This window comes from Papaver somniferum, chromosome 5, assembly GCF_003573695.1.
Source record: "Papaver somniferum cultivar HN1 chromosome 5, ASM357369v1, whole genome shotgun sequence".
In the NCBI taxonomy this organism is placed as follows: domain Eukaryota; kingdom Viridiplantae; phylum Streptophyta; class Magnoliopsida; order Ranunculales; family Papaveraceae; genus Papaver; species Papaver somniferum.
Genome location: NC_039362.1, coordinates 99562205 through 99574800, shown reverse-complemented (window position 1 = coordinate 99574800; position 12596 = coordinate 99562205). Strand labels below are relative to the sequence as shown.

The window sequence follows — 12596 nt, the reverse complement described above, 5'->3', positions numbered from 1 at the left end:
ATGACCCATATCCTTCAAAAGGATGGCGTTCCCAACCACTATTCACACTCTGGTCATAATAGGAATAATGTTCATACTGCTCAGTCGGATACTCATTGTATTGGCTATTATAATACCAGTTCGACATCCTAACTGCAAGGGAATTCTAAACAAACACAAAGAAGGCTGACTCGACCACAACAAGCCTAATTTATCTAGCAAACAAAAAGCATGATGGCTCCACTTAGATTGTTTCTAGACCAGCTTCTAATCCTTCGAAAGGGAATTCGTTACAATTTAAGCAAACCCCTCTGGAATCAATCCGAGTCAAAGTAAGTTGAATAGAGGCGAGGGAAGCTGCGTGGAGCTTTGATACCCAAGGCCTCACCGCATTACAAGGCGGCGCAGTCACGCATTCAACTCACAGAAACCATCATGAACTTTGAAGTATGCTTAAAAGAGTAACCAATATTTTTCGAATGACTTTCCTATTAAGCTCGTTACCCTATCGGTCTCGTTCTAGTCAGTATTTTAAGCTTAGGTTCGCGTAGGTTACGTGTTCCTAAGACGGGCAAGAAGGAAACGGTGATGAAATCCGAGTCCTTATCTTGATTTGGCCAGGCCTTGCCCTTTACTAGAAAATTAAATCCGATTTCAGGTCCTCAACATATATGCATACAAAATCATCCAGTAAACCCGCTGACAGGGGATTCGCGGGTGTTTAGAATTCTTACCTCCCGTTCCAGACGGGGGATGAACCGTTGAAGTCGACTCGGGCCACAACTCCAATGTCGTGTACGAACCCGAGGGGCCGAGACGATATCGTAATCGTCGTCCTTCTCTGCACACAGTTTATATTTAAAACTACCCTTCCGTAGGGTTTAAAAAATAAAGTCCCAAAGTTCAATGTCCGAAAATAAAAAAATGTCCAAAAATAAAAATTACAAAAATAAAAACCTTAATTACAGTTTCTAAAAAAAAAAAAAAAAATATCTATATACAAAAATTTTCTTCTTCACTCCTTTTGGATTCCTCCTTTCTTTTCTTCTTTGGCTTCGCTTTTGTTTTCAGCACTTTCTCCCCTTTTCTTTAGCTCAGTTCCAAATCTGAAAGCAAACAAGAAATACCAAAAGGCGTAAAAAGGAACAAATAAAAAAAAAACTAAAAACAAATTTATAAACAAATCCACGTCGGCGGCGCCAAAAATTGATCGAATTTTGAATAGTGGTAAATAAGGTTGTCGTTCACTCGGACTTGTTGAAATTGATTCTAGGCTTAAATATAAAAATACTAAAAATAAGAAATTATATACAAAATATGTCACGGGATGAAGAATTCACTGGGACTCAGGATTTCACTGCTTTCATATTCAAGTGGTTCAAAAATTAATCCTAGACATTCATCGCTCAAACAAAAGAAATATCAACTCTAATATTATGCCAAGGATAGATTTCGAAAAAAAATAAATTGTAAATTACAAGCATAGTGTATCTAAAGCACCTAAGACTAAGCATACACTATCTAACAAGATGACAATTGATTAATAGAAATCATAATCATTTAAAATCGGGTGCAAAAAGTAAATAAAAGAATTAATCAAATTACCACATTGATGAAATCCAGCTTCCTCCGTCATCCCAATGTTGGGTTTAGCTCATTAGGTTGGAAACACGCTCGAAATATAATTTCATTGCTCAAAGTGTTTACAAATAATGAAAATGGGAGAAAATTATTAACGCAATGATTTTATTTTCTCTCCCCACTCTCCCCCTCAAATGTGCTCTCTAGCTCTCTATTTATACACACAAATACACATTACTCAAATATATTCTTCCATAACTCCAAAATCTTCTTCTTTTTAATTAAAAATATCTTCAGGAATTTTTCCTTCTCTTTATTCTCCATATTTCTTTACTAAACTCATATCTTCTTTAATTCGCAGAATAAAATCCAAGATAAAATCTTCCAAGGATATATGTCTTGTTTAATACGAGATAACTTCATTTTTCTTCAAATTCTTCCTGTTTATAAGGCAAGAAGATATTCTTATCTTAAAGATAATAAATCATTTACCGGTGGAACCAAATTTCCCGCAAATATTCTTTTTGAATGTTGAAGATGAAGGGTGCCTCTTATCCTTCTGTTGGGGTGTCGATAGTAATTTGGGTGTTGAGAACAAATTTGGGCTACACATAACCGCGGGTTCCCCTTAGCCAAATCTGAGGTCCGCTTAGCAAATGTCCTCCGGGGGTGCCTTTAGCAGTTTTTCGAGCCGATTCTTCTAAAAACGTTTATTTTCCAACAATACCTACAAACACACAAAACACCAAAATTAGTACAAAATCGAGTACCAACAATACGAAACATTGAGGACAAATTCGACATAAAAATGCGTCTATCATGACTCCACAATAATTTGTTCTACTACCATATAGTTAAGTTATTGTGAGGTGATTGATATTTCTAGGTTGTTCTTCGGGAATACAAGATCGGATTATCAATTGGTTCTTGTTCACCTTGATTTATCAAAAGACGGAAAAAAAACTTCGTAGGTATTTCTGTGGGAGACAGATGTATCTATCAGAATAGACTTTTCTGTGGGAGACAGATTTGTTTATAAATTTTTCGACTTTTGGTCATAACAACTCTTAGTTGTGGGTGAGATCAACTAAGGGAATCAAGTGCGTAGAGTCCTGCTGGGATTCAGAGACGTAAGGAACGCGACTGTACCTTCATCAGTGTGAGACTTGGTTTGGGCTCAACTACATTCCAGTCTGAAGTTAACTTGTAGTAGGCTAGTGTCTGTAGCGGCTTAATACAGTGTGGTGTTCAAATCTAGACTAGGTCCCGGGGTTTTTCTGCATTTGCGGTTCCTCGTTAATAAAACTTCTGGTGTTTGTGTTATTTCTTTTCCACATTATATTTGTTTATATAATTGAAATATCACCGGTTGTGCTTAGTTCAATCAATTGGTAAATCCAACATTTGGTTGTTGATTGAAATTGATTGACATTTGAACATTGGTCTTTGGTACCGTTCAAGTTGTTTCTCATAATAATCAGGCTCACGGATTTCTATCTGTTTGATGAAACAGAGATATAACTCTTGTATATATTTCCTTGATTGAGTCTGATTGTTTGGTTGATTCTCTTGGAATTATATTGGAGTTAGTCCATACAGATTGTCGAACAAAATATTGGGAGTGGTTGTTAGACACCCACTTTTTCTATTGGAATTATATTGGAGTTAGTCCATACAGGAGTTAGTCCTACTCCTCAAAACAAAAGCTCCTGCCCCAGTCACCACAGCTCTCTGCTCCCTTTTTTGGTCATTATGGATAGCCAGGAACGACCCAGTCTATCGCCACCAACTTCCAAATCCGACGAATATAACGTAGATGACCATCAAACTCCAGCCGGAATATACCTGGGCTAAAAACCACCTACCGCAGGTACTGCCTGAGATGCAACCCTATCCAAACCTAGCGCAAATAACACTAGCAACAACAACTATCTTCGTGGGATGGCTCAAACCCCACTTAGATTGGATCAAAATTAACACGGACGGAGCAGCAAGGGGATATCCCGGAATAGCGGGAGTAGGTATTATATGTCGAAACAAGGGGGCCGACACAATCTTAGCAATAACACAACCACTGAGTATCACCACTGCACTTACATCGGAAACTTGGGCCATGCTCACTGCTTCTAGGACGGCAACGGAACGGGGATGGCCAAAAGTTCAATTTGAACAGACTCGTAGAACTTAACGTGATTTTTAACCTCGGACGGCGACGCTCCATGGTATATTTCTGTTCAGATTGCAGAAATCAAGTATAAATTTATCCAAATTCAGCAATATACCATTAGACACGTATACAAATAAGGAAATCAAGTAACAGACGGTCTGACAAATCGAGCGGCAGATGATTGCTTTATGAGGAAGTTCACAACAACAATGTAGGACAACGTAATCCTCCCACCCATAAGTTCGATTGTTATAACAGACTCTATGGGCATAACATTTCCATGTACAATCTCAATTTAACTTAATAAAATGCATGTTTCATAAAGAAAGAAGAAGAAGAAAAAGAAAAAAAAAACAATCTTAACCTAGCTTTGGAGTCGACTTGTTGTATTCGAGGGATGTAAAGTATTAGTATTTGAGGGACACTTCACTTTACAAAAGCTTTAGTATTCGAGGGACACTTAACTTTACAAAAGCTTTACACAAAATTGGGTAGTGCAACTTTTTTTCCCTTTGAGATATCAAATGCACATGCTCTGCCTGCACTTGGGTCCTTTCTTTTGAGCCCACCATAAACAAATTTTAAAGTCTTACATCCGAAAATATTACTTTCAAAACTATACTAATAAAACCGAACATTCGTCGCATGGTTGAGCTATCTAGAATGAGAAATATGCTGGTGTCGTACGCTTAATCAATGCAATTATATCCAACTTAGTAAAACTAGGGGTGTTTAAATGACAACTATGCAATAATCAACGATTGGTTACTACTCAATGTTGGCTATCAATGTTTTTGGTAATACGACTCTATGATTAAAGTGGCATGGCTCCATAAGCAGTAGTATGATCCTTTCTACTCAATATTCGCGCATCATAATCTAGTGGTACTTCTTTCACTTGGGTCACTGATATCGTTGAGCTTCCGATCTTGAGTCAGATAAAGCTTACCAAAAAGTAAGTTAATTTAGGAGTGGCTTTACTTTTACTCGAAGATGCCTGCCTGCCGTATCCCTTCTGTGTTCAGTGGTAGTGGTACTAGAATAAATTACAAATTCTTGTTGGGGTTTTCTATTTGACATTATTGTTTTGGTACCATTCATTCAACAGCCATCACCATATGTTATTAAAAAAAATGGACCAACCCATTCCTAATTGTATTCTTAGCTGCTCGCCTGTCATTGATGATTATCGAACAAAACAAACAACATACCCATTGTTTTTATGGAAAGATTGAAAAACTCAAATGAAAAAGAAAACAATGTGTAGTTATCTTTCTGTCTCAACCTAATGATAATTGAGGATGAAATGTATTTTTTTCTCTCGGATTTGTTCAGTCTTCCTAATTGGTAATACTACATGATTACGAATGCCGAACCACCGATTAAAGAAACCGATAATCTCTTTTCCAACAATTAGGAATGTATATAAGTTACAATTTAATTTTGCAGCTACTCAAAGTTGAATCAATTTTTTTTTTGTCATCAAACGAATAAATGTACTAGTCGTTAGCAATCATTTACGGGGTATTGATTGTTACCGCTTTATCTACTCACCTTAAACTCACAAATGCATAGTAAAACACTTTAGTTTAGTCAGCTCTGCAGCTACAACTACAGACATAGTTTCAGCAATAACTATACCAACCCAAGATTCTCTCTATTTTTCGTTTTTTTTGTCACCAGAAAAGAAAAAGAAGAAGGGTTAACCTATGGAGAACAGTGGTTCGGTATTTACCATAAGGTACGATGTTTACCGTAAAAAAAACCTCTGAAAAGATCTCCTGAACTCCTTTTGGACAGTTCTATGAGAAGCGAGACACACCATAATGTTGAACCACGGTCAGTTTAGCATTTCTGTGTTAAAATTGTCTAAAGATACACCATGTCTTATGGAGCCGCAAACACATACCCACCCCCTCACGGGACAAACCAACTAAGGTAAAATTTCATCTCCATTATTCTTTCCGAAGCATATCTTTTTTATAAAGCCCGTTAACCATTAAATAATTATTCCTCATATGCCTCCAAAAACTCTGTGCATAAAAAATCTAAACACCATATCTAGTGAAAAGGGGATTTTTCTCTCCTTTTTACTATGAAAGAAAAAGGCAGACATAAACCAAAACAGTATCAAAACCATCTTGGATTTAAAAAGTGGTTTAATACGAAACAACTAAAAAGATAATAATAACATTTCAAAAATAAGTAGTGGGCTCTTTCTTTAAAGGTGTAAGAATTTGATGAATATAAGCAGGCTTCTTACTTATTCTTTCACTCATCACTACTCACCTGCCTTCTTCTTCTTCTTCTTCTTCTTCTTCTTCTTCTTCTTCTTCTAATTGTCAGTTTGGAAGTATTCAGAGGCTTTTCTTATTTTATGGTAAATGCTTCCAAGAACACCTCTCTGGCACCAGATCTGTCTACCGTTCCATTTCCATCTAGTCTTATATTGTTTCAGCTACCAGTCTCTCTATATCTTCTACATTACAAGTTCATCTTCATTTCCAACAGATTCTATATTTCCGGTTCTGCGTTTTCAAAAAAGGTTGATTTTGTATTTGTTAAATATGATGCAAGACCCGATTGGAATTCCTACTTGTTTTTCATATGGTGATAGATTCACGGATGACCCCGCTGCGGTAACGAGGTCAGGTCAGAGTGTTTTCATGTCTATATACCAAACAAAAGTCGCAGGTCAGTGTCGTCTGATAACCATTACATGGTGTAAGAATATGTTGCTTCACGGTCTGTCGATCTCTGCGGATGGGCAAGACGGCGAAAATCATTACAGCTGCAAAGTTGAGGTAAAACCGTGGTATTTCTGGAGGAAACAAGGGTCTAAAGGATTTCAAGTAGACGGTGAAGCAGTAGATATATTTTGGGACCTTAAAACAGCAAAGTTCAATGGGGAAACTGAACCACAGTCAGATTTTTATGTTGCCATTGCTTGTCAAGATGAAGTTGTGTTGCTTCTAGGTGATCAAAAGAAAGATGCATACAGAAAAACCGGTTGCCGGCCGGCACTTATCGAACCGATATTAGTTTCGAGGAAAGAGCACATATTTGGTAAGAAAAAATTCACAACGAGAGCTAAATTTCTTGACAAAGGCAAGTCTCACGAAATCTCTGTTGAGTGCAATAACAACAGTTGCAGTAGCAATTTTGGTGGGTTTGATCCAGAAATGGAGATAAGAATAGATGGGAATCTAGCTCTTCATGTTAAACATCTTCATTGGAAATTTAGAGGTAATGAATCAATCTTTGTTAGTAAAGTAAGAGTAGAAATATATTGGGATGTTCATGACTGGTTATTCAGTCCTGGTTTAAGACATGCATTATTTGTATTCAAACCAATTTCATCATTGTCAATGTCTCAGTCATCGATATTATCTAGTTCAACATCCTCATCATCTTCAACACCATCAGTATCATCAATGACATCAACGCCATTGTCTTCATATCATCAAACAGAAGGTTATAATGGTAATGGGTCATCGCTCGGGTACACCTTATTTCTATATGCTTGGAAAATTGAATGAGCTAGCTGAAAGTAAATTCATTTTGTAAGTGTGCTGCTAAGTACATTTTGGTGTTCATATCAATATAAAGTTTTTAAGGATTCAACAACAACAAAAAAAAAAATCATTGTTGGAATTTCACTGTAGTTTCCACCTCTAAAGAAAATTACACATCCACAATACGCTATAGTATACACATCCACAATACGCTAAAGAATAAAGACTTGGATATTACTGTCGGTGTCCGAAAATGAAGATGAGGTTTTTGTGTTGCAAATACTGCGGAGAGGAGAATGAATTATTGGAGGAGAGGAAGTGATGAGCTAATCAGCTGTCCTGTCCAAGCTTGGTCCATTTATTGAAAATCCAGAGCTAGTTGTAACTAAATTCCATCATATTTCATTAGAGCCAACTCGAACACATGTGATGACCACATTGGCTTGTTTCTTTTCCTCTCTCTCTAGATATGTACTATTATTATTGTTTAATTGTTTTTTGTAATAATAAGAAAAACATTACATGGAGGTGGTAGGCAACCGCGACAAGCTACGCGCCGACAATTGCGGGATGGATTCATATATATATATACTAGATTTTGTGCCCGTGCTACGTATCGGGCATACCCGAAACCATCCATCATCATTTTTTTTCTTCTTTTGATTATATTGTGATTTAGTATAATTGATTTCGTCTTGTCCCGTCGTACATTTTTAGTTTGGTTTTGCGGGGCTTCTCTCCGCCCTATTGCAATGCATTTTTGATTTGGTGTGTCTCGGGTTCGCCTCGCCTTGTCCCGGTGCATGCTTAAGTTATTTGGTGTGGCTCGGCTTCGCCTCACCCTGTCCAGATGCATGCTCAGGATTTTTGATTCGGTGTGGCTCGGCTTCGTCTCACCCTGTCCAGATGCATGTTTAGGATTTCTGATTGGTATGGCTTGGCTTCGCCTCGTCCGTCACCATGCATTCATGTTTTTTGTATGATATTAATTTTTATTCAGATTTTTGTGTTTGAAAACGATTCTTTCATAGTAAATATGTGGCTCGACCCACGGGGATGCCATCCCTACATAAAGAAATGTATATCGACTCTTAAGGCCGTCTATGCTTGAACATGTTTCCCGATAACTGTAGGTACACATTTCATCTTCCGCCACGTGTCCACAAAGACACGCGACACGCGTGGAGGACATGCGGTTGAGAGCATCAAGATATGATATCACACGTGGACAGCCAAGAAACGCGCCTTGTCGAGATAGCGTCGCCACACACCAGATCCAACGGTAGAGGATCGAGGAAACAGAAACACTAGAACACTGCGAAGCACTGGAGGATAACCCAAGAGTCACTTTATCCTATCCCCAGAAAGATCTAAGATCTACGACTGGGGATAGTCTAACTGACGCAGACAAGACAGGGGAAGAGGACAGCTGTCTACCGCGGACAGACATCTCAACTACCCGCATTAAATACCGTCAAACAGCATACGTGTCAGTCAGCCTGTGGAGGAAGCGCAGATAGCACTGCATATTCAAACGGAACACGCAGAGAGAACCGAGAACAGGAATATTTCTGCGTAAGCGGCACAAGACACAAGAGGATAAGGTTATAACGGGTTTCAGAAGTGGACCCCACGTAACCACCCTATAAATACCCCTCTCTCCCAAGTGAAGGGGGGATCAGAGAAGATTGAGAGGAGAATAGGAGAGAGACAGAGAGAGATAGAGAAAGTGTAAGTGAAACTCCTCCTGTTACGCAGGCCTACGTTGATCTCAAAGTCATTCGACTATTTCTGTAACCATCGTACACATAATGAAAAACCCAAACCCGCAGACAAAGATCTGAGTGCTGAATCATATAAGTTAATCGTTTCATCTATATTCATGCATTTATATTTTGCATATTCGATTCGATACTTATGGTACATCATGTTCGTACGTTTTATACTTCATCCATTATTTATCTTATTATGCGAATTAAGAAATATTATTGTAGTTGATGAGACGAGGAAGAGTTTTAGGACTCTGAGTCAAGGATTCAACATAACCGATTCATCCCCCTCAGGTGCAGCCTATTTACTATATTGTCATGAGTCTGCGCGCATTATTTGTGAACACACCGATGACAATGATCTTTGTGTTCACAATCTGGCGCTAGAAACAGGGATCTTCATCCAGGTAAAAGATTTATCTTCTCCTGTGATTTGTTTCAGGCTTCGTTCTCTGAAAATAACGATGCATAGAACACTACAGTTTTTTCCGTGCATAATTTCAAAAACCAAAATTATGAACAGACTACGTTTACCTAAGTAGATCTGATTTTCCATGTTTTCAAAGTTTTCACATCTATGAAAATCAAAACTTCGAACAAATCTACGTTTATCTAAGTAGATCTGCGTTTTCATACATTTTCAAGATGTCACGTCTTTGATAATCAAAACTATGAACAGATCCACGTTTATCTAAGTAGATCTGATTTTCCATGCATTTTCTAAGTTTTCACATCTTTGAAAATCAAAACTTCGAACAGATCTGCGGTCATCTAAATAGATGGGCGCCTTATGTATTTTCAAGATTTTACACCTTTGAGAACTCAAAACGCTAATAGATATCACGTGGGGCCCATTGTCTTCGTAATTTTTTCTCTCTCTTTCAAAACATTGAAAGATGGAGAAAAGCAAAGATTCGGGAAGGCAAAAGCTTCGTCAAAAGAGACGCCAAGGACAACCCCAGTTGTAACCAGGAGTAAGCAGAGAGGTGAAAATCTAAGGTAGCGGATAGGGTACAGGATAATGCAGAAAGCACGACCCCCATCAATGCCAACATCATCGCAGCAAACGCATTAAATGCCGCGGCAGCCAAAGCTGGAGCTTCAAGAGCTGGCGGATCCAAAGTTGGAGCTCCCAGAGTAACCAATGCTCGACTACATGAACATCAGGAAGTCGTAGCAGAGTCAGGAATACCACAACCCCTCTATGGGATGCCCTTAACCAACGAACAGAACATACCCTTTCCAGCCAAACAACCGCTTCTAATAGCAGGTCAACCCGCACAACAACCGTCGGGATCCCAAGGTACACGGTTAGACCCACCAGAACCAGTGATACAGATCGTGGATGAGGAACAAACCATAGCCGCTGATGAAAATTGCGGGCAGGAACACCAAATCAAGGGTCAAATCATTCCGCTCAGATGATGGCCGAGCTGACAGAATTAAGGAAGAACCAGAAGGCATACGCAGATGCTGTGGCGATATTAGCACAAGAGAACCAAACGCTCAAGGAAAGAATCATTCATAGCGCAGAGGTAGAAAACCAACGCGACGAAGCTAACTCCAAGGCCCTAGCACCTAATCAAGACAGAAGAATGGTGGTCGCAAACAACCCACTTCCATTGAATCGAAGAGGAGCAAGGAGCAGCCAAAGATCAGACCCTGATTACAATCCTGAGAACTCGGACTACTACGACGGTACCACCCTCCTACGAGCGAAATCTACCATTCATGAAGAGCACCAGATCGCAATGGAAAATCTGCGTGCTGAGATGCTGGCAGAAATCAAGGAGCTAAAGACTAGGCAGGGAGGCGGAAGACTAGAACAAGTGATGAAGGAAGCAAACACTACCCCGCTGACGCAACACTTGGCCAGGGCTTCCATACCGCAGAAGTGTTCGGTTCCCGCCTTCGATTGCTATGACGGGTCAACTGATCCTGCGGCTCATCTTCGATATTATAATCGAATGATGGCCCGTTGGGATAACGAAGACTCCATACTATGCAGATACTTCCCATCAAGTTTAAAAGGGTCCGCGTTGTCATGGTTTGATAACTTGCCATCAAACTCCATCGACTCCTACGACCAACTCACAGAAAAATTTCTAGCAACATACATGTACAACAAGGTTGTCAATACCGGCATGGACAAGCTATTCTCGCTGGAGATGAAATACAAAGAGACCATCAGAGAATATACTGATAGATGGCATAAGATTTGCCAAGCTATTGGCAACGTAGATCCCGTGGTTAGTATCAACTGCTACAAATGGGGGATGGACAGGATGAGTCCTTTGTTTGTCGAGATCCACGGAACCATCCCAACCACCGAAGGAGATCTCCGGATAATCATAGAAAAGCATGCAAGGTTAGAAGAAATTCAGCGTGAAAATCCCAGAGCTCATACTCAACGTCCCACACGCACAAATTCCGTGGATCAAGCCAGCGGGTCCAAAAGAGGAATCACAGAAGAGCGTCCCAACGAAGAAAGGAAAGAACGAAGGGATGATAGACGAAAGATGATCGAAAATTTGAAGATCAAGTCTATACCAAGCTGAATACCAGTTATTCGCGCATCCTGAGAGAGATCAAGGGAGAGAACTCGATTGGCCATGGTCCAAGGGAAAGCAGCCTCCTAGATCAGAAAAATCCAAGGAATACTGTGAATACCACTGTTTCAACGGTCATCAAACAGAAAAGTGCAAAAATCTCAAGATAATGATTCAAAAACTAATCGACGCAGGAGACCTGAAGCAATATATACAGAAGATTGATAACGAAGATAGAACCAAGAGAGGCAAGCAGGTTCAATTACCGAAGGCAACCGCACCCTCAACACGATTTCATGTTCAGAGATTCAAGGACCATCCCTAACCGCCCAGATTGGGAAGAGATTGAGAAAACAATTCGAAGATTATTGTGAGCTTTATAAGATCGATGGGAAAGAGGTAAACGAGCACGAACAATGGATGGACGCGCCCATGACTTCGATGCAGACGATGTGGAAGAAGACATGGAAGACCATAATGATCCTCTAGTCCTCACACTCCCAATAGCAGGGTGCAATGTCAAGAAAATTCTCATCGATGGAGGAAGCTCGTCAACGTCCTGTTCTATGACACGTTCAAGTATGGAACTCAACGACGAGCAACTGCTGTCATCTTACTACACCATCTACGGATTCAACGGCGCAGCTACAAAGCCCCTAGGGGACATTGTCTTGCAAGTAGACGCGGGCCCATGAAAGTGGACACTCGATTCAGCGTCGTAGATGCACCTTCACCCTACAATGCCATCATCGGAAGAAGATGGGTTCACAAGCTCAAGGGAGTAGCTGCAACCTACCATCAATATCTCAGATTCCCAACACCTCTGGGAGTCATGGAAATTAAAGGAGACCAAGTAACTGCGCGGGAATGTCAGACCTTACAGAATCAGATCAATAATGAGCAGGAAGAGAAGCACCAGTCCCGAAGAGCCAAAAATAAGAAGATAACCATAGATGCATATCTGGAAGAAATCTCCGGAAAAAGCCTTCTGAACGTAAGCACCACGGCAGCGCAGAAGCAAGCACCTCCGCGACAA

At 39.8% G+C, this 12596-nt stretch overlaps 1 protein-coding gene across 1 annotated transcript; it reads left to right on the top strand.

The window, feature by feature from the left end:
• Window positions 1-6294: 6294 nt before the first annotated feature.
• Window positions 6295-7266, top strand: LOC113279385. Its single transcript, XM_026528078.1, has one exon. It carries the CDS (start codon window positions 6295-6297, stop codon window positions 7264-7266), a length of 972 nt encoding a protein of 323 aa, XP_026383863.1.
• The last annotated feature ends 5330 nt before the right edge of the window (window positions 7267-12596 follow it).

What these genes read in the sequence shown, in the direction of transcription:
- LOC113279385 (XM_026528078.1), top strand. Translation starts at nt 6,295, where the DNA reads ATGATGCAAGACCCGATTGGAATTCCTACTTGTTTTTCATATGGTGAT.